A 23,074-nucleotide genomic window follows, 5' to 3' on the forward strand; every position below is an offset into this window, starting at 1 on the left:
GCAAAAGTAAATACAGGTACGTTGGAAGAGAAAAGTAGAAGAAAATAGCCTCAGTTCAATATACACAGGTGGCCCTATGGTGAAATCAACCAACACAGGCCCAGAAATTTGTATTCAAAGGCTCTGTGAAGCTCCAGGAGTCACTGCTTTCAAATGATATTTCATACACATATCTCTGCAGGTATGAAGAGTATCTTGAAATTAGAATGACAGCATGCTCTCTCCATGAGCCTAGGCACAGCCTGAAACAATACATCACAGGTACCAACTATCCCATTTAGCTCAGACAGTTGAAAACCTAATGATGACAAACTAATGTTACCTCTGATAGGGCTGGCTGGTTTTGAACAGTATCTTTCAGTCTGAAAGAGCTCACAGCTTCTAAGGAGTCACAGCAATAAGCTCCACCTGACAGGAAAGCATCCTCCCCTCCATCCCATCCTCAACACAGCAAATAAGGAGACAGTGTGAAACAAATTGAGGTCAAAATTAAAACAACAGGAGCACTTCTGCATGGATTCTATTATTTTGTGCCATGTTTCATTCCAGGAAAAAGAAAAAAAACAAACAACAAAATGAGTAAGAAAAACTCCTATGATTAATCCATCACAGAATTTCCAGCCTGCTGAACAGGACGCTGTATACACAGGAGGCCTGGCCACAAATTATTTCTAGACTGTCATGAAGGACATAAAAGTCAGTAACAATACCCAACCCAGCAGCCGCAACTGACACTTGCAGTCCTCCTCTCGCTGTTATCCACAATAGCAATGTGTGCAACCCATTGCTACTTGGCTGCCCTGCAATGGCATGACTCCTTAAGCAGCCCCAGTGACTGAGTAACAAGCTCAGCATGGGCAATCGAGCCTCACAACACTCAATTCCTTATGAACTGCCTCACCACAAAACAAAAATAAAGCAGTGCAAAGCATTACACCTTCATGAGCCAGACAGTGCTACCCTGCATGTCTCAGCAATCTTCTCAAAATCCTCAAGTGTTCAGTGTCCAGCAAAAGCAAATGCTCTGCATGGACAAAATGCTGTGTGGGTAAACAAGGCATTGAAATGAAGTCTGAACAAAAAATTATTTCTTGTGGTAAGCCTCCAAACTCCTTGAAAAAATGACAGTATAACTTCAAATACAAGCAGTAGTAAATCATCAAAGCCACAGTGATTTACCCCCATGGACAGAATTTGTTTTCAGAATAAATTAACAAATCATATTTGCTAGCCTCATGGCCAGCATTCCTACCCAAGACAAATTATTTAATCCTGAAAAAACAGGTTAAAACACCCATTATACACATCATCTCCAAAGCTCCAACAATTTATCTCTTGCTGACAGTGAAGATGTGGTTTGGGATCGTGCAAACAAGCACAGTTCAGTTCTGTTTATAATTCATTCCTGAAGTGCTTAATGCATGTAAAAGTGCAACTGAATACCAATGAAGAAAAGTTGTGCTATTTAAACTAGGGTCTAAAGCTATGATGTGACTCTGAAAACACCTGCCCACTTTCCTTGTGAAAAGAAAGAAGAGAGGGTAGAGCAGCCTTTTCTGTGGAATAGGCTGCTTTGAGGGTTTGCCTGGATATATTACCTTTTTGTCGCTCAAGCCAGACACCTGGTCCACGTATTCCTCTTGGATCATGAAGGCAGCCAGGTTGGCAGTGTAGCTGGCCAGAAAGATGACAGCGAAGAAGGCCCACACCGACACCATGATCTTGCTAGTGGTACCCTTGGGATTCTGTACTGGCACAGAGTTGTTGAACACCAGCCCCCACAGCAGCCAGATGGCTTTGCCAATGGTGAAAGAGGGACCTCCTGGTTCTAGAGTGATTGAGAAACATGATCCCACAGTAAGCATCCGAGAGTAAGTGGTCTGCATTTCCAATCACATACACATGTTGATTTCAGAGATAAGAGTAGAATCTATTCCCACTTGTGAGGTGAATATCTGCAGCTGCATTCCCCTAAGTTCATGCTACTATATCTCAGCAAAGCACAACCTAAAAAATTATTTTTTTAAAATGTCCTCTGGTTTCCATATTTTTCTGTCTCAGGGATTTCCACTGAAACCTTATACAAGGGTATTTGTTTTCATTTGATTGAAGTATCTAGAAGCCCAAACATTTAATTTTGATTCAAGTGTTATCCCCAGAAACAGACTTTGCTCAGGAACGTTTTATCCTCATTTCCAGCTGTTCAAAAGTGATGTCTTCAAACTCCTAGCATACACCTGTGTAAAACATGGTTCTCACCGTCCTTGTAAAGGTATAAGGAACAGCACCATCTGAAATAACAGGGCTGTACAAATACTTCTGCACAAGTGTTTCATTACTCAGTGTGTTGAAGATCCATGAACCAGAGAAGAACACAGCTCCTTCTCCCCATATTTTGTGTCTAAGATACATGACAGTGACATATACTTGTTCCACCCTAAGAAAATCTGCAGGTCTGCCCTAGATAGCCCAGGAGCATATCCAGTGTTTTAAAAGCTCCTATTTTCACCTTATTCACTTTACAGTGTGGAAGCTCACCCATACCCCAGAAGGTTTGTGTGCTAATGAAGCACTAGGTTTGAAAACATGTGAAATGGCACCTGTCTCCCAGCAATCTTGTATTCTCAGCATGTGCTGGATCCGTTAATGGGACCCTAACCCAGAATTTCCTCAACTTGAGCACAAGAAGAGCTGAGAGGGAGAAGGCAGATGTAATCACTCTTCGGACACTGAGAAGATTCTCTTAGAAGGATCTTCTCAGTGGAACATTTCAAGCATCTGTCCTTTCTCCAATGGTGCCAACCTGATCAGCATCCCATGCTTTATCTCCTCAGGCAGGCTGATTGGATCCTAGTGCTGCTGCCTGTGGTTAAAATTGACTCCAGCAAAATAGCAAAAGGGACGTAAGTTTTGACATGTCTCTCCAAACCTCTGAAGAGAGAATAGCATAGATCATCTAGAAACACTAACCCTGTTACCCTTAATACAACTGAACAATGCAAGGGGCTCATTTTTTACTCGGGTAACTGCACACTAAGTTCAGAGCAGAATCATCACCTGGAAAAACTGGTGCCTTTAAATTCCAGGGAGATAAAGTTCCTAAGAGAAACACGGTTTGGCAGTCTTTGTCTTTTTACATGCTGGAGTGGTATTTTTATATCCCTCTCTACCTAATGTGCCGTAAGATATACAGGTGAAAGGCCTCAAAAACATCAGTGGGAACTGTAAGGTGGAAGGAAATCTTGAGAAGTTCCCTTCTAAAAGCCTTCCTCTCTCCACTGATCACCCCATTGTGCTACCACAATTACTTTGTCAGACACAAACCAAGATTGTAATGGGAGATTCCAATCCAAAAGCCTTGATGTCCATAAAGAGAAAATGCACGTGTCTGAGGCACACTGTCAGGAGCATACTTTCATAGTTCAAATGCGGCCAAAGTAACATTAGCCAGGGTTCTCATTACCAAAATCAGCATTGCAGTCTCTGCAGCAGATTTCTCTATCTTCATATTTCATCTCTCAGGGATAATATCTGTCTGATCATGCCATACTCTTCATAATTACTCAGAAATATTGATACTTGCAGCTGCAGTTTGGCTAACTTAACAACTGTACAACTGCACACCTGTACTAAAAACTGCTTCCAGTTCCACATCTATATTAATACCTCCTAAGAGACTCAGGTTTCTCAGTACTTGTGCCCACAGATACATGAGGTTCTGGTCAGGTACCCCAAAGGCCCTCCACAGCTCCATATTAAGAGACAAGTTCTCCACTTCACCATGTATGTGGTTCTGCCTGCATTCTCATTAACACTTTTTATTTTCACTCTTCTCTAATTTGATGGCATAAATTCACCCAAAGCACTAGACCTCTGAGTAAATGAGTGCATTTTGCAGTAACTGTCTCTCTCCCACTATTCTGTATGAACCAATAAATCCAGAAAGGTTTGAAGGGCTGATTCACCGGGGGTGAAGATGTGCAGATGACAGAAGATTCAACTTGCTAATTGTCTTCATGTTAATAAGGAAAAAAAGGCTGTATCTTAGGAAGGACAGACAGCCTTTCTTTAATTCATTTGGCTGTCTTCTGAAGATAGAACCACAGAGATGGATCACTTGCCTGTTCCCAACTTTCCTGCTGCCCTTAAAAGTAATTCTTTACCCACTCCCAAGAAAATGAGTTTCCTATTCTCTCAGTTGGTCTTAAAAAGCCAGAAAGGCAAGTAGGGGAAGGACCTGACCAGGTGACAGATGTGGATTCTGAAAGATATAGCACTATGCCAAGAGGCCAGCAGAGTAGCTTGCTCTCCAGGGAGATGTATCATTGAAGGATAGATTGACAGCGGTGAGCCCTGTGATTGTCTCAGAGAGTGAAGCATTGTAGGCCCTGCCAGTGCTGGCTACCAGGGCCCATTTTCCTTCAATGAGAGACAAGTTGAAGCTGGTATGTGCTTTAGACATGAAAGGCAACACAGCTCCGTCTCTCACGCCAAGCAAATTATCCATTATACACATCTGCTCTCTTCAAAGCCTTTTTTCCGCCTCCATCACTGTCCTCTTTAGTCTGAATGCAGAGCTCAGAGTGGGCTAGATCTGTATCGCGTTCAAGGCAAAGGAACACCCTAATAAACAAACACAGATTGGAAACCAGAGGGGATCATAACAAGAAACAGCTCCCCTTACCTCTGCCATCAGCAAGGCACCGATTATAGCCCACAGGGCTGAAGTACTCAAAGACGAAGACAGCCACCGCAGAGATGATAAGCAGCATCACAAACATCATCACCCATACGTCAGCACTAAAAGGCTCTGGAGAGGAAGAGAAGGTGAAAGACCTGATAACACCTCACCTCTACAGAGAAGCCCAGTGTGGGGCAAACTGGGTTGGGGAAAAGCAGAAGTTAAAACAAAGTCTTCAACCTGATTCTGAAAAACTGCTTGAACTAGGAAAACTGCAGTTTCTGTCTCTGTAATGACTGCATTCCATCGTACTGTTACATTTGTGACACATGGCTCCATCTGGAACCACACACAGCCATTGTGGCATGCATTGATAAAATAAAACGCATTGATAAAAGATTGTTCCCAGGAAGTCCTCCAGCACCATCTGGAGAGAGTGGGGAAAATCAGGCAGAACTGGCAGAGTTTCAGACAAGCATTCAACTTTCAAGATGCTATTGAGCCAAAAGGCATCTCCAAATTTCTGAGGTTCAGCCATAATGACAGTAGGTTTTTAGTATTCCATCCCTCTAGCAATGGGAACACTAGCTCATTCTAGAAATGTTAGTGTTCATGTTCTGCAAGTATTTGATCTCTGCCAGGTTTTCTCCTTCTCCCAGCCTGAACATAAAAAGATAGGACTGAACCAGATCAAAGAAACAAAGAACTTTGCTTCAGAGTATAGCTAATATTGCAACTTCAGTTAAATTGCAGTTTAAAATTTTGGACATAACTTTAACATTGCTTTTACATACCCCAGCAATATTGGTGGACTTGTTAAGGGGAAAAAAAACCCTCTTGAAGAGTTAGTAGCCATGAAAATCATATTTTAAAAGGTCTAGGAAAATTTCATTATTCATATAAAAGTATTTCTGTTTGTGAATGTTCTCAGGACTTTGGCAGAGAGCAGACAGTAATTATATAACTCATATACTGTGTTTGCAGCATCATAAAGCATTTTATAAAGCCAAATAGTAGACATCAGGAAGACATGAATGTCTCAGGGAAATGCAGTATCATTTCCCTATTCTCTGACCACCCTCCAACGCTGAAGGACATTATAAATGCCCTTATTGTAAGACACAGTGTCAGCAGAGAACCAACAGGCCAAATGTTCTTGAAAAGGTCTATTAGTTCTCTAATTTATACAAGGTGTCAAGGGAGGGTCAAGTTAATGTCTTTACAAATAATATCTCTCAATGTGCAACTATTTATTGCCAATTGCTATCACCAAGTGTTATGGTATCCCAGCTCTAAGGTTTGAATCAATTTTCTTCTGGCCTACACTCCTTGAACATACTATTAGTTGAGTCACTGAGAAACCACATGCTGTGGTGTATGTGACAACTCTGAGTGAGCCCAGTTTTACCTAGGATTAGGCATACAGTAACTGGAAAATGCCTTGGCTTGGAACTCATAGGCAGTGCCGATTTGCACTTGCATTTGCCTGGATTTTGCTTGTCTGGGATTCAGTTCTAAAACATCACAGTATATTTTTATACACCTCTCCCACAGGTACTCCCAAAAAAGAGCTTTCAGGCTAAGAATCACAAGCAACCTTCACCTAATTTTTTTATGACCACTGGGTGAAGTTTTAATTTTAGATTGAAACAATACCTAAGAAGGCAGAAGGTGAGACAGTTCCATTGCTACGTGACACCATGACACTGATTCCTGTCTCAATGAAGGGCACAGAGAAATCCACCACTTCTGAACGTTCCTCATTAATGGTGAGGGATCCCACAGCCATATAGGCCCGTTTGGTGACAACCTGGAGGAAGGAAAAAAAGAGATCACACACAGACATGAGAAAGCCCTCAAGCACCACAGTCAAGCCCCTTCTCATCTTCCTGCCTTTCAACACAATCCTTTTACTCCTGTAATCCCATTCCCTATATTGTTTGTAACATCTCTACTTTCTAATCTTTCATCAGGACACCTTCTTCTTTCAGAAAACCTATAGACATTAATCTTCCCCTCAAAGCTGGTATGTGTACAAAAAATAAATCCACAGAGGTCTTAGGATAAACACATCATCCACAGAGAAGGCATCTTATCTCATTTTTCTGTCCTTGCTTTATCCCCCCTCTAACACTGCAAAGTCTTATTCTTTTTTCACTTTATTTATAACCTAAGCATAATCTAGGTTGCAGCAACCCTGGTGAATGGATATCAGCCTCTTTCTAAGACGGTGTAGGCCAAATCTTTGAGACCATAGAGAATAATAATTAACGGTCAGACAAGAAAGGTTGTCATGGTTGGAGTGTCAGAGCAGATTTATGCACTCAGTGCCAAGAAAGAATGCAGGCCATTCATTTCTAGAGTCACCTCTGTCCCTGCCTCAGCAGCGGACCCAATAATGATGGGAGGCTAGACCTAACCTACATCACCCAGCCCAGGGATGAAGCCCACCATGCCTTCCCATTGCTGCTGACCTCTCCAATCATTCCATTCCATGTCCCATTGATCTTTTTTCCATGCTTGCCATTAGTCACCAAGTAGAGGTCATAGGTGAACTTGACAGACTTTGAGATTTTCTTGAGGATGTCTATGCAGAACCCCTTGCAACATTTCTTCATGTAATCTGGCTCCTCATCAGTTTTGTTCCTGAACCATCACAATAATAATGGGTTAAAAGACTGGGAGAAACTCCTGTAATTCCCCTCTGTTGTCAGTTTGCATTCCCCCTCCCACTATATAATGTGGACAATTTATATTGTGCTGTCTGTGCTGGAGGGTGAAGAGACAGACACACTACAAAGATTTGCCCAAAGGGGCCCGTCATGAATGGACATGGGACAGGCTGGAAAAATGGAGGTGAATTTCTAAAAAGGATTACGGATTCTGATGGTATTGGCCCCACAGACACTTTGCATTCTGCTGAGATCGAAGAGCCCAAGATGAGCAGAAAAATACAGGAGTGCATACTCAGTCACAATGCGTTTTTGGCAAGGGACCGTGTTCCTCATGCAGGTGCCACTTAGGGGGTCCACGTTCTCCACAATGACAAATGGTGCCTCTTCCAAAGTCACGATACTCAAGTGATCGTCCTCACGTTCCTCAGAGTCAGGATATAGCTCAAAGCGTGGCCACACGTAATACTTCATCTGCAATTTTTTTTCCTTCCATTTCCCCACCTGCAGAGACACAAATCACAAAAGATAGACTTCTAATTGTCCCATCCCTTTGTATCAACCACAGCCACAGCAGGACTGGGTAAGAGGACCATTCTGGAGTACCCGAACTCATGACTCATGTAAGATGGCGATATTTCTTGGGAGAAAGCTCTGAGTAAGTGGATTCAAACAAGGGAAAGTGCAGAACAAGAAAGATCTCTAAGCTGTCTCATCTCTGCGATGGTCTCACCTTCTGGGAGAGTGAATGGATAACCACAGGAATTCTGTAACTATGGTCAAACAGACTTATGTCCTTCAACATTTTCAGCCAAACAACAGAAACACAACAACTTGGTTACATACCTTTAGCTGGAAACAAGGAATTGTTTTACATTTGTGATGCATGTAAATTAATATCAAAGAGTATCTATGACGTTTTTTAAATCTTGCTATTTTTCCCTAATTCTCATAACTTTCGCAAATTTCTATCGCAATTTTAGAACACTTCATTTTCCATTTCCCAAGTGAATAGAGATCATACCTTCAGTAGTCAAAAAGGGACTGGAACTCAATTATCTTATACCTACAGCTAAGAATGAAAGCTGTTTAGAAGCTACTGCAGTCCTTAAAGAGACAACACATTTAAAAGCTCACCCACTGTCCAGGGGCAGACATTTCTTGCAAAAAAAAAAAAAAAGTCCAGGAAAAGAGAAAACTTGATCATCAACTGTACTTTCAACTATCAAAGACTCACCTTTGTTCTCAATTCCCCCTCCCACTATCACAGTTGACAGTAATTAGCACCTTGGCTGGCAACCAAAGCTGAGAGGGTGAAAAAGCTAACTGGGCTTCAGAAGAAGCTTTCCTGCATGATCCTCAAAGCAAGTCCTCCAGGCCAGGACTGAGACATGCTAACTCGATGGCAGAGGCAGTGGGGGTGTGTGGGAAGCTTGCATGACTGCTCTTAGCAGTGTACCTTCTTGGTGGGTAAACAGAAAAGCTTCATTCCACTCCAGTCCAACATCCCTCCCACCACCCCCAAATTTCAGTCATTTATTTATTTAAATGACAGAATGGGAGGGAGAAACACTTATTAAAGGCTCATTGGGTGTCAGTGGTTAATATGTGAAACTCAAAGCCCAGCTGGGGTTTGATATTGGAGAGTATCCAGAATTCACATAAAACTTGTCACCTTCAAAACAAACAAACACTTCATCTTGCCATGAAAGAAGAAAGCCACTCTGAGGGTCTGTGGGGGGAAAAGAAACACAGAAGAAATCACCCAGAGACAGCAGTTTCCACATCCATCCTCCATCCTTGTTCAGGGTGAACACAACACTCCACTGAGCACAAGGCAGGGGCGGTTGTAAAAAGATGGGCACGGTGTCTGGGCAGTTGGGCTTGCCTTCCCAAAAGCAAAGAATGCCAAGAAGAGCTTACCCTTAATGCTCCCTCCACCCATAGAGATGGCCTGTACTCATGCTTCTAAGCCGGGATGTGGAAAGTGAATTTCTAAGGGAATAAAAAGCATGGACTCACATGCTTATCCAGGGTCTGCTCAGCCCTGGACTTCCCACTCATTCACCAAACAGGTCAATTTATCATCATCTGAGTCAGAGATTTCTGCAGTGCTACTTTAGCTCTCCAGTAACTGAGCTCAAATCCCCAAAAGTAGTAACTGCCACACGAGGCTCAGCAGGGACCAGTGATTAAGATGCTGCACAGAACATCCCAGTTTTCAGCTCAGTAACATTAACTTATCATAGAAATAAGCGTCTGATGAAAGAGACATCTTGCAGAAACTCAGCAACACTTAGATATCTCAGTAACAGGCATGATATAACCCCCTGAGTGATAAATTAGATCAGATAGGAAAACCCAACCCATAATTACCCAGAAGTTCTCTGGGACAGAAAGGGGAGTTCACAAGGCTGTGTGCCAGGCACATCTCATAGTCTTGTACTACACAGAAACATTATGAAATTAGGATAACAATGACAGCATGGCCACAGCCTTCGGTGCACTAAATCATCTCACCTACAAATACAATAGTACACATCCATTCCTTATTATCCCGATAAAATCATTCTAAATTGTACAAAGAGGAAGAGAAACAGGATGTAAGTAAATGTTCTGACCCAAATCTCCAAATCAGCTACGGATTGTCTCAAAAATATGGCAAATGTTACATCTTATTGCTAACCTGAACAATCAGACATGCCACGTAACTCCATACATGTACAGATATGAATAAGAAAAGTTAGAAAACCATAGTGAATTAAAAGAGGGCAGACTTCTTTACGTGCTTATGCATACAAAGGTCAAATGTATATCCACATAGTTAAAGAAGGATAAATATAAGCAACATGTTCAAAGAATGGAGACAATGTAGAATAAAGAATACACAAATGTGTACCATATGCTAGATAATCTGCCATGAGAGGGAAGGAGTAATTCACTGTAGGGACAGAAGTTAGCAGAATTAAATGTCACAGATTCATCCAGGTAAAGATGCCTACACCTAAAGAATATAACCTACCAAGCTGCGCAGAGCAGAGCAAGGCATTTCTGAAGTCTCAGGGTACTTTGTATTAACAGTCTATGAACTGTTATTACTTGGGTTTTTGATGAGTGCTTGCCTCAGCAGAAAGAAGAAAAATAAACTATCCCAGGCACCCTTCATATTGGTCACCCTGGAGTTTCAAGACCCGTTGGGTGTTCTCCAATCAGTCCAGTCATCTAAACTCCCACTAGGAGCCCTGAAGGGTCACAGAATCAGTAAAAGTAAGGATACTAGGGAACTATAAAAACTCCTTTCTAATCATATTCTCCAATCCCTATGTAATGTTACTTTATGCCAAGACACAGCTCCTAAGCAGCAAAATTTCACCTTAATTGCTCCTTGCTCTATCTGATCTTGTCAATAAAGTAAAATCACTTTGGTTTGGGGATGAATTTGGAGGTGTTGAGGGAGAGGAGTAGCTAACTTTTACCTGAAGTATAAGATCCTATTTTGGATAACAAGATCTAAAGTAGAAGTCCAACACATTTGCAAAGAAAGTAAAGGAGAATTATTGTAGAACAGAAAGTTAATCACATATGCTATTTGTTTGTCTAAGCACATAAGTCATCCCATGCAGACGAAAGGCGAGATTGCCTATGCAAGGGGAAAACAAGTGGGAGCCTTCTGAAGGCCTTCCAGCCAGCTGGCAAATTATCTTAACCGCGGTATAATGCAGCCAGAATAAAAGAGTTCTGCAGTATGTTAATGCGCATCTCTAATGAAAGGTGCATCACATTAGTTCCTTGAAACTAATTCTTAACAGAGGCTTTTCTCTCCTCCCAAGGGAAGCTAAGGCTTGTAACAGCCATTTGTGGCAGATGTTTCTCTAACCTGTCCTTACACTAACAGAGAGTCCATGGTCTCCGCAAGCAATCTATTTCAGTGCTTAGCTATTCTTCCCATTAAAAAGTGAGATTTTTTCTCCTGATGTTTAACCTAAATCTTCTTGCTGCATTTTATACCAGGAGAGTATATTTCCTTGTTCTCCTACATGTGCTCTTTTCAGTGTTATCAGGTCAGTAAGATATTTTTAACAGAGAGGAGCTGATAGTCTCATTCAGTGGCTATCCTATAAGCTACATCGGCAAAAGCAGCCACCTGTTCAAATGACCAGCATCCAGTCTCACCATTTACAAAATCCTTACCCAGATGGGTAGTATGGACATGTACAAGCTACTCCCACAAATCATCCAAAATCATCCAACAAAGGCAGAAGTAAATCCCAGAGTTCCTCCTAATATGGCAAGGTAGGACCTCAAAACACAAGAGCATCTGGAGACACCTATAACTAGCATCAACAGATGGAAAACTAAAACCTCCAAGAAATTTGATTTTCAAGGGCAAGGCAGGAGAATACAGTTCTGAATTAAACCAGTTATGTTCAGATATGTTTCTTAGGCAAGATACTCAGCAGCATTGCAATACCCCTGGTATTTTGGGGGAAGGTTCAGGAGAGAACCTGAACCTTCAGGTGCTTGTTTTTTAACAGGTTGGAAGAAAACTAGCTAGGCAAAGTCTCCTGATAGTTATTGTTTTATTTAGGTTCATATTTCCACCATTCCTTGTACAACTCACTTTTCATTTACAATCTTATCTCACTTCCTCCTCTCCCCCCCCCCAGCCCCCCCCCCCCCCACTCCCCCCACTCTAGAAGAATCTTCTACCCACTACAGAAGAAATGCAAAAGGAACAAAGAGGACTTGGTTTCATCTGCAGAATTAAAAAAGGGACCATTCCAAACTCACTTAGGACTTGAACTGCTTTCTGCATTTTCCCAAAAGCTTTATGTTTCCTCCCTTATTATTGGTTCTTTTATTTCTTTTTCCCCAGGAGCTGAGGAGTTTATTCATTGCAGTGGGGAAGCACTAAAGCAACAACAGAGAGCATGAATTAGGAGGCAGAAATCCTCTATTCCACCAAGAATCTCTGTAACACGATCTGCACCCTTGTGGCTCCACATTGTGTAAAACCGAGATAATGCCATGTTTTTACATCTGGGGTACACTGGGTAGATAAAAACAGAAAAGGCCACGAGGCTTACAGATACTGTGGAAGTGAGGAGACACACACACGTGTCTAGAACTAGATGAGGGAATATATATGCATCTATGAATGGATAGCATGTATCTATGAATGGTATAAATGTGAAATGTATAAATGTGTATAAATATATAAGTGTATAAATGTGAAAACTTCCTGTCTTTAATCTTTGGGAAAATCTTATATAACTTTTACACCTGATTTAAATACATGAAAAATGGAAGATCCAATATAGAAAAGGTAAAGGTAGGATGTTGGATAAGGGGCAGAAAATAGGACTGTTATTGGTAATATAGCTTATGGAGAAGCATACTTAACCCCTTTGGGAAGCAGGACAAGTCCAAGGAGAAATAAGATTCTTGTCAGTAGAATTGGTACAGATCCTGAATGAGGACATGGGAAAACCAGAACAACTGGGCAGGACCTGAAAATGGCTACTCTAGAAGCACCATAGAAATAGCAGCCATAACTGGGACATCGCCAATGGAAGTGGGCATTACTCAGGGTACATAAAATAAAGGTAGACCTAGGGAATATACTGTTGTAACCTTAATGCTGCAGTACACTGTGAAGAAATAAATCATGCATAAATAAAGTAGAATCATTTTGGATTGAAATAGGTTTTGGAAGGCTGGTGTAAGATATTCCATGAGGACTGAACTACAGAGATCTACTGTAGCTCCACAGGCTTGGCTTCTAGTCTGGATAGAGATGTCATTACTGTTTCTAAAGAGAATTTTCATCAGGAACTAAGTTATTATGGGAATCTTTAGCTTCACAGAGATTAGATGGAGAACAAATGCAAACTTCCACAGCAGCATCCTGATGTTTCTTTTTCTGCATCTGATAGTTGGCATATTTTTTAACCCCAAAATTACTCAACAGGCAATAGGCCGTGATGTTTTACACTCAGTTTGGGCAAAGCGGCAAGGAACCTTACAGAAAAGCTAGTTATCGGAAATAACCTTGGATTGAGCAATTAGGGGAACAGAGAGCCTGTCTTAAAGAAGGAGATTAAAAAGCTTGTCTAACCTAGATAAATGAAAGCCAAGAGGGTATATGACTGCTCTGTATAAATAAAGAGGGGACAGACACCCAAGGGAGAAAAGAAAGTGATTTTTAAGCAGGAAAAACAATGCTGGTAAAAGAACAACTGATTGTAAGGAAATTTGCCTTGAAAATAAGATAGATTTTAACCATCAGAGGGGGATATTCTGAAACAGCTGCCCAAAAGTAGCCGTGAAAACAACTAAAAATGGGTCAAAAAGAAGCACAACTGGTTTGTATAGGGCTATATGATTTTGCTGCCTAGAGCAGAGGGACGGGACCAGATGAGCCTTTCCAGTCCAGTGACTCTAAGTAAGCAGAAGCAAGAGGAGGAATTCCACTGTGAAAAGCCTTTTCCCCTCAACTTTTCAGTCTGCAAATGTCAAAACTCAGTCTTAATCATCGTATCTCTGTCCTCTAGCTAACCCACATGAACACAAAGACTCATGCAAATGATACCTCCAACTCCTTTAGTCCCTCATTCAGCAGCAATACCTTCTCTAGTGCCCTGAGAATAAAACATTCCTCTTAGCCTTCACCCAAGCTGGTTAGTTATGACTCTCACACTAACAGTGCTGACACACCCACTACCAAACATATAATTCCTGTGATGCTACAGGTCTGTATCCTCACATAGGCTGGCCGACAGCAGGTGGAAAGAAATGCCACAAAGAGCAAAAATCCCCTGTTTACAGACACTTTAAGGTGATTAATTAGCCACATCAGCCAAAGCAGACAAGAAATGGTTGTGAATGCTCCACATGTAAAATTAATTAACACAAAAACAATACTCCTTCCTGAACCTCAAGTTCACCTTCCACAACCACCTGGGGAAGGATGCTTTCTTGACTGCACCTGCAGAAGCAGGAATTGCTTCTAATGGCCTTTCAATTAAAAATGTAGGCTGCAGGAGATGGTGTAATTTTCTCCCCTCTATATTTATACAGCACCTAGCATATGCCAGGAGGAGAGAGGCTGAGCTTAGAATACAGATAGGGTGAGGCATTGCTCCTGCTTTACAACTCATTCTGGGAATAAAACCTCTTTGCAGAAACATGGTCTTCCATCTCACTGAGGTCTGGCATTTACACAACTCTTGCCATTTTTGCTGAAACATTTCCTGGTGCACTTATATGCCTTTTGCAGTTGCTGAGGCCCTGTTCCCTGCCATGATTAGCCAGAGAAGGTTATTAGGTATACTTTGAGCACTTCTGACTTCTGCAAAGTCAGTGAACTATGGGGCTCCACTGGTGTCACAAAAAGGTCAGAGCTGTGAGAATGCCAAAGAGTTTGCCTAGCTAAATCATTCCTCTAAACCAGAAGGCACCAAGCATTCAATATAGGTATAAAACTAGCCTCTCTGGGAGATGATGGTGTTCTTGATGGTAGCATTAATTTGATATCCCAGAAAGTGGTTCATCCAGGCAAGGCAGACCCAAGCTGGAGCAACAGGGTCGCCAGGGGAACATATTTATTCAAGGACCTCAGTGCTACCTGACGTATACATAACCATGATTCATGGAAATGCAGACTGCTATCAGCACAGGGATAAATAGAAGACATGAGGAGAGAGGAAGCTGCTAATGGTAGCAGGGGCTATGATCTGAGTAGGCTAGAGCATGTAACTCTAAGCTTCTATCAGGGGCAAATCAGGTGTTAGGATTTGGGAAGGAGAATTAGAACAAAATTTATATCTTAAAAAATACTGAAAACTGACTACCATTCAACATAACCCACCTTCAGCTAACTGGCAGTGACAGCACCTGACTCAGACTCTTACTTAATAGTGTTGCATACTTAGAGCTATCATGTCTGTCTGAAATGACTGTGTGAGGACAGAGGAACTTAATAAATGTCCCAAATTGCAGCAAAATCAATCTTTTCTTATTCTGGTCTGGTAAATAAAATCCAGAGTCGGGGAGCTTATACCATCCCTATCATTGTTCATCTAAGGTGAAAGAAGGTTTCACCTTGAGCATCTTAAGTGCTCTCCTTTGCAGAACTGTGAGGTAGGGGGAAATGTAGCAGGGGTACTGGTAAGATTGCACGTTCTGTGTCCCAGGTGGTTCAGGAGACACAAAGGTTTTAAAGAAAATGTATTCTTATGTGCATGTATAGGCATCTAAATGCTTTATGTAAGCATTTTGCAGTCTCTAGGAGTGCATCTGCATTGTGCAGGTGTCTGTCTGCATCCAGTACGTGTCCATGCATGTAATGCCCTATCTAATAATTTTTCCTCTTGGCTTTCCCTGTTGAATTCTGGGTTTGAATTTCATTTTGCTGAGCTTTCATTTCTTTCACTCAGAATTTTTTTCTTCCCCCTAAAGCATGTTACACAGAGAGAAGGATGCTTGCCAATACATTCTGCAGTCTGGGAGACAGTTTAGAGCTTTGGCTGCTAAGTGGGTCCAGTACAGTAGTGTACAAAACCCTGACACGTGTGCAGTGACACTACTCTTTACACTGATTGAATATCTCTCCCAGAATCTCTTGGGATCTGAATCTGAGGGAATGTTCAAAAACGCAGATGCAGAAGGCAGCTAAAGCCATTTCCTTGTGCTGAGAAAAGCTAAATGTTGAAGCTGGCCCCAGCAGGGTTAGGAGAGAATGTAAAGAGAGAGGGGGTGAGTTACCTAAATCTCACTGTTTTCTGTGCTGTGCAAGCAAAACTGAAGTCATTGCTTGAAAAACATATCTGAGAATATCAGAGAGAAATCATTCACCTTTCAGTGGGGGGTGTCACAGTGGGTGAAACACCTCTCCACCCGGCATACAGCAGCCAGAGCCTCTGCCTTCTGCCTGGCAGCCCCACATTTTCCCTGTGCAGAAGAGCATGCCTGCCAAGAGCAGCACTGGCATAGCTGTATGCATGCCCCTCTGGCAGAGAAGTGGGGTGCTCATCTCTCCTCTCACTGCTGGAAAGGGGAGGATCAGACCTCTTCCAGAGGAATTGCTGCACATTCCAGGGAAACCAGTTACAAAGCCACAAGTCTCCATTTCTTTCTTCTCCCACCACTGACAGCACTGGGCTGCTGATTGCAAATGCTGTCCTCATCTGCAGAACACCCTTTGTCTGGATCCTGGGTCTGGATTCACACTGGCATAGCCACATCCAGCCCCACTACCTCCAAATCTTCAGGGTGCATGTCCGCAGCCCCCCTCCACCTGGCTCATGGCAGGGAGTCTTGTCTAGTGCACCAGGGCCATCCCAAGGGGTAGCCAAAACTGAAACACTGCTCCAAGTAGTCACCAGATCTCCAAACTGAGTTGAAACAACAGGTCTGCTCTGCATCCTGGTTCTCTGTCAGGTCTATTTTCTTGGCTTTGCAAAGACACGGGATGGGAAGCAAAGCTGTGGAATAGGAGCAGCCAGGGACTCCCTTGCTGCTTTCCCCCTATCCTGTGGGTGGTTGAGGGGCTGCTTACTGCATTCTTGCACCTTTTCTAATCCACCGTCTCCCTTATCTGCCTCTATGCAAAAGACATGTAAATATCCTCATGCCCTGATTCAGTTTCTCCCCCTTCTTTCTTTTATTCACTCAGGTGCTCCCCAATAAACACAGGGCACAGGGAGTGGGGATGAGGGAAAGCAGCAGACAGCCTTCATCTCACCTGTGTAAGTAGAAATGGATGCTGGTCCCTCATGTCCTGGCTCATCAGCACCCCACCTCCCACCCATGGTCCTGCCTCCTGTCACTGCTGTGCACCATGGACACAGTCCTCACTGCACAGACCTGTGTCCTAACCACTGCCTCCATCATGTCTTTAGTCTGGTGCCCCTGTGCCAGGATCAGACAAAGGAGTGAGACCAGTTCAAGCAGACGAGAAACCTGCATGGATGGGGGAGTAACTTGCAGTGTGATTTCTCCCTATCTCAGCTCCCACTGACTTAGATATGGACTGGTTTTTCCACATCACAGCAGTGTCCACCTCTGTCCTGAAATGAACTGCTGACCCAAGCCACAGCAGAGGGAGCATTGTATGTCTCCACCAGCAGTGGAACTTACCAGGGTACTTCTGCCTGTGCAGCTGCAGATCAACCTCTCATACAGCAGAGACTGCCAGGCCAGATGGGGCCTCCCAGGAGTTAGTGTAGGCTGTACTATCCAGCTGGAGACTCCTGCCTAAGAAGTTGAAGCTTCAGACTTTCTGATGAATGAGAACTCCAGAAAGTGCACCCGTGGGTTTCAGGACCCCCACCTGACACACTGCTACAGCCAAGTGCTGGGCTTTGCTTGAAAAGCATTCTGCCAAGTTTGGGTGAAGCATTAGACAAGACCTGCCAGCTCTACCTACACCTTACAGATAAGACCCAACCAGGATGGAACCCACCAGCAGGACAGCTGGTTCATGGCACTCATGTGCATTATTGCCACACTAGCTGTAGCCAGCAAGTGCTCTGTGAGCATCAGGGAGTGACTCTGCCAAAGATTTTTTTCTCCTTTCCCATGCCATATACAGGTACTCACACACAGAGGTACCCTCCAGCAGCAGTTATCTTAAGCCCATCTGAGCTTGAAGGCCAAGCAGAATTGCCAAGGGCCCAGCTGAGGCCATCTGGGCTGCAAGGCATCTCTGTGCAAAAGGAGCACAATCAGACAGAGGAGGGAGTGTGGAGGAAGTGAGAAACCTTGAAATCAGTGATTTGGAAAGGAAAGAGGAGGCTATGTATTTGCCAACCCCAGATAGCAAAGAAGAGTTAAGCCAAGAACTGTTTTCTTGGGAGCATGGCCTTAAAGAAATAAAATTCTTCCCTCCTCTCAGATCTGATGGACCTCAGACACACCTACTTTTCAAAGATATGTGTGTCATTTTGGGCATAAACATGTCAACACAAAACAGATCTTGTGCCATTTCTGTGGCCTAGAAGTAGAACAGGCATGACAGAGGCAGTCTTGGAGACATAAGACAAAACTAAAGCTCTCAGCAGGGGTCAGGATATATTTTATGATGACATGTAAGTCCACACACAGAGTGATTTCTGTCAGTCTAGAACTAGGTGGATGGCTTTGTGTAAATAAATGTGTGTGTACTGCGTAGCTACCTCTGTTAGAAGGGGATAAGCAGCAAGCCTGTAATTAAGTTCCCTGACATTTTCCATTACAAGAGTCTTCAGGCCAGCTCTCTGAGAAAAACCAACATCTCCATGTTTTGCAACAGGCATTTCAAAGTCAGCAGGGCAAAAACTCTGAGGCTAAGGACATGATTTTTGCTTTGGCTCATCAAATTTCATTCTGTCTTAGCTGCATTATAAACTGTTGAATAATCACAATTTCCTTTCTGTCACTTTCTTGCAGAAATCCTGGCAGACAGTCCAAACAGCATCTGAGCATAAAAGTTTTAAGAGCTGAACCCAACACCTCAGTAAATCAGTGGTGACTCCCCACCGGTAGCATGGTAAGGACAACACCTCAGCTATGGCAGAGCAAGAGAAAGGCAAAGGTCCAATCAGGCTACACACAAAATGTGGACAAATCATCCAGGTTCTTTTCTCTCTGCTTAAATGTGCCTCAGTGTGAAAAGGTCATCTGCACTCCACTACTCAGGATGCAGAAGAAAGGCAAACAACTTTGAGCTTTCATGAAAATCTGTGAAACAAGTACAGGTTAGTCATTGGATTAAACTTTCAGACTGCATGCTGAAAGCTCAGCATGCACGAGAATGAACAATTTATTTTACTGAAAAGATTTTGGGGTTTCCTCTTAAGAAACAAATTAAAACACACGCACATATAAAAAAACACCACCAAACAATAAAACTAACCTACATTAAGGGTAATTTATTTAGGCTGAAGTATTAGAAAATGGCAGGTTTACAGTTTCCTTTTCAGCCTTTCTTCCATCCCACTTGTGTGTGGACATTTCAATTCAAATTTTAATTAATGAGTGAATGCAGCTCTCTCCATGGAGTCCCTCCCTCAACCCTTGTACTTCAAAGAAACTTGAAGAAGTAGAATTAAGGTGGCCTGGGAAACAAGACTGGCATTTCCTAGCTTCACTTCACAAGCTAAAAATTGAACCACTGTTCTTTTATTTTCTGTATGTAATTGCTTCTATGGCTTGAATGTGCACGAGCTATAACAAAACCAATAAATGGGTGAAGAAAGTATCAGTGAAGATTGAGAAAGAGCTATCCATGAATCTCCAAGCACTGGCAGAGGAAAAAGGAATAAATATGCAGCAATGGACAGCAAGAAAATCAACCAAAGTAGAGATTATGCAATCCTGTTTTGTGAAGAGAAAAGCAGCACTGACTTTTCCAAGGGATTGAATGAGGCAAAGAAAGCAGAAGCCAAATTGGAAAAGGTGCATTGGAGAAAGGTGGAAGAGGGTGAAGCTGGCAGGTCTGGGCATTATCATGATGCCCAGAAGGTGAGATGAAAGGAAGGCACTAATCAGGCAGATCATGCTGCAGACAGGTTTCTCATGTTGCAGCAATATGCTCATAAGAGACTAAGAGAGGTCTGAGGGCTGTACTGCATGGGAAGTGAGGACAGGACCAAGCTGGTCTGGTCTGTGTAACCTCAGAGCAGAAGCACCATGGTAGGGGTGGATGCAATGGGGACAGTTACAGTCCAGATGCCATTTAGCCATGTTAGCCCAGCAAGGCCACGGTGAGAGCCAAGGCAGCTCGCCAGGCTCACACAGCTGCCTTGCACCACGCTGTGCTGATGCACCCCTGTGGCACTGCTCTGCACCGTATGGATTCACCATCACAAGTATATGCCAGCACAGGCAACACATAGCTGTGTTTCACAGGGCAAACTTGCCCTAAGCAGCTGTGCAGCAGCTGTGCTGAGAGCAGACGCTTTCTCCTCAGTTGCCCAGGAGTGAAGGGACCCAAGTGCTGGCTGTTATCTTGTCCTGTGTTTACTCTGTAACCTTAAGCAAGCCACTGAAGCTTCCTGAAACTCAGCTCTCCCTCTGTTAAAGGCTCTGAATAATCAGTCCCCTGTTGCAAGGGGTGTGAACACGGACCTGACAGCTAGGAGCAACAACAAGGGTCAACACAAGAAGGAGATGCCTCAGTTCATCCACTCCAGAGGAGCTGTGCAGCTCAGGGCTGCACCTACACCACCTTCATGCCCCACATCAGAAGAAGGACCTCTGCCACAGAAGGGTGGTGGTTAGTGTAGAGCAGCTGTTCATGATGGCAGTCAGCAGGGGCAATTGTGATGACTAATGACAGAGCAAGCAGTACCGCAAGTCAGACACGTGGATCAGCGGCTTTAAATGAAACAGCAGGATTTTATATGGTACTTGCTAAGGACTAGTTTTGATGCAGGAGATTAATTAAAGCTCAAGAGAACATTCTTGGGTTTTCTTCACCTGCTCTCGAAGCTGAAGCGACACAAGTGACCTAACAGCTGTCTTTCCTTGCTCTCTGAAAATACCTTTCCTGGAAAAGGGAGCATACAGATGCTCAGGCTGATGCAGTGGCACTCAGCCTTGCACCTTCCAGCCGCCAGGAAGCAGATGCATCTCATCTCCCACACTCAACATGATAAACCTCAGTCAGCTGAGGCCCCTGGCCACAGCTCTCCCTTATGGCTCTGAAGCAGTCACTGTGCCATCTAGGGTCCCACACAGTAGTTCTACAAACACAGAGGTGAGATGTGGGTGGAAGGGAGGGAAGGAGAATGCAGCCTCCTCAGATGGCAGCATTGCTTCTCCTGTCCTGCACTATTCAGAGCCCACCTCCAAGGATGGTCCCCATCTATGATTAACAGGTGTTGGCTCACCAATGCAGTGCTGTCTTCCTCAAGGAAATGGATGAAGCCTCCGAGATCAGGGCAGGAGAAACAGTCTTTAAGAAAGACTGACCAGCTGTCCTCAGTGACAAGACAAGCACTGTGGTGGGACAGAGACCCACAGCCAGCCCAAGGAACATACAAGTGCAAATTTTCCTCAATGCCAGCTTTATAGGCCTGGCTGGTTTACTGCTGTGCCAAGAATATTCAGTAAGCCAGACCTTACCCTTTTATGCAGTAGAAAAGATCGTACTTATGACTGAACATTTATCCCTCCCAGTCTGCTGATTATTTCACCAGGCAACCTGAACGTTCCATTAATATCATCTATTGTGGAGCTAAATATATACACTAACGGCATATACAAATACATATAAATACATCTCTCCCTAGCAGAGAATCCAATTAAGTGAATATGTTACGCCTTAGCAATTAATGAATTCAACAAGACGAGCTGCCTCTTGCATATGATTAAAGTTCAAGCAGTATCAATCATAATAGCAAAAAAAAATTCCAGATTTTCCTACATGCTATTTACAAAGAGATTGTTAACACTTAAATCAATGGGCAAATTCAAGTGTGTTTGCAAACCTCAGGAAACTCATATTTTGATGATATACAGCCTGTCCTTCAACTTATGGTAGCCTTTTCTTGAATGCAGCACCTCAGGCCATCCCTGCTGCCTTAAATATCTTTCTGCAGCATTTTCTGGATGGCAGGTCTGTAAAAATGCTTGTGTCCTATGGTTCAAAAGAGAGCAAATTCCATGACTGAACAGATCAGACTGACTCTAATCACTTGATTCAGGCAAATGCTTTCCTTCTCCTTGTATTCAGTTGCCAGTTTTCTGTTTGTCTTTATACATGTGTGTGTGTTTGTGTGCACAGGTGTGTGCTTGTTCTTTCACACATTAAACTTTTTCCAGGACAAGCCTGTTCGTGCAGTTTCTGCTTCTCAGCAATAGACAACACTGAGCCCTCTGGGGACTGCTCATTCCCTCCTTCTCTCACAATACCCCTCCTCTGCATTCATAAGACAATCCCTTGGGGCAATTTCTATATAAATAAATATTTAAGTAGCCACTAAATCACAGAAGATGCAGAAAAGCATGTGAGGGACTTGTCTGCAGTACTCAGGGGCACAACGGAGAAAGAACAGAGGTATGGCTTGGAGGGTTGGGAGCAGATGAGTGATGAGGGTTTGAACTGGAAACACAACCATCCCCTTCTCTTCTCTGACCCAGCCAGCAGAGTTTTCACCCTGAGACCACAGCTGATATAATACAGGTCTGTGTTAGTACAGCTGCATAATCCAAAAGCTAAGAAAGTGTCATACTGGGAGGCTGACAGAGGAAAGAGCTTTTAACTGAACCATCACAGACACAGCTAATAATTTTACTACTAATGCTGAGTCTTTTTTGCTTTAACTACTCCATTGTCCTCCTAATTTGTTGTCATACTCCAGGAACAGGCCTCAAATGCCCAGGAGAAGGTTGGAGGCTCCTCTCTGAGGGCTGATTGGGTCTGTCAGAGAGAGAGGCCAGGCATGAGACCCAGACCTGGTTGCTCCTCTGCCTTCTGAACTGGGTACCAGGAGGTTCCTTTAAGAGTTCCCTCCAGGCTCACCAGCTTAGGCATCCTACATCCATACAGAATTACTTGTACCTATGCCCATAGCACTGCAGATTTCACAAGTGTCTATGAGATATCAAAGAGTAACATTTAGATCTTTTCTCGATTCCTTGAGAAAGTGTTCTGAAAATGGATATTATAGGGAATAGGGTATACAACTGGCCACTTACGTCACCCATGTAGGATAGCAGTTTGAAGGGTAATAGC

General features: G+C 43.2%; 1 protein-coding gene across 9 annotated transcripts in view; it reads right to left on the reverse strand.

Moving 5' to 3' along the window:
* GRIN2B (glutamate ionotropic receptor NMDA type subunit 2B) overlaps positions 1-23,074 on the reverse strand; it is a 216,179-nt gene that overhangs the window by 23,240 nt on the left and 169,865 nt on the right. For all 9 annotated transcript variants that reach the window (XM_066183544.1, XM_066183540.1, XM_066183538.1 and 6 more), the window contains 5 exons: positions 7,649-7,857; positions 7,156-7,327; positions 6,338-6,491; positions 4,685-4,810; positions 1,599-1,828 (listed from right to left, as the gene is read on the reverse strand). In XM_066183544.1, the coding sequence (XP_066039641.1) occupies positions 1,599-1,828; positions 4,685-4,810; positions 6,338-6,491; positions 7,156-7,327; positions 7,649-7,857 (891 nt within the window). The remainder of the gene's footprint in view (positions 1-1,598; positions 1,829-4,684; positions 4,811-6,337; positions 6,492-7,155; positions 7,328-7,648; positions 7,858-23,074) is intronic.

This window comes from Chamaea fasciata, unplaced genomic scaffold, assembly GCF_029207755.1.
Source record: "Chamaea fasciata isolate MVZ Bird 193981 ecotype frontalis unplaced genomic scaffold, bChaFas1.0.hap1 SCAF_5, whole genome shotgun sequence".
NCBI classification, from domain to species: Eukaryota; Metazoa; Chordata; class Aves; order Passeriformes; family Sylviidae; genus Chamaea; species Chamaea fasciata.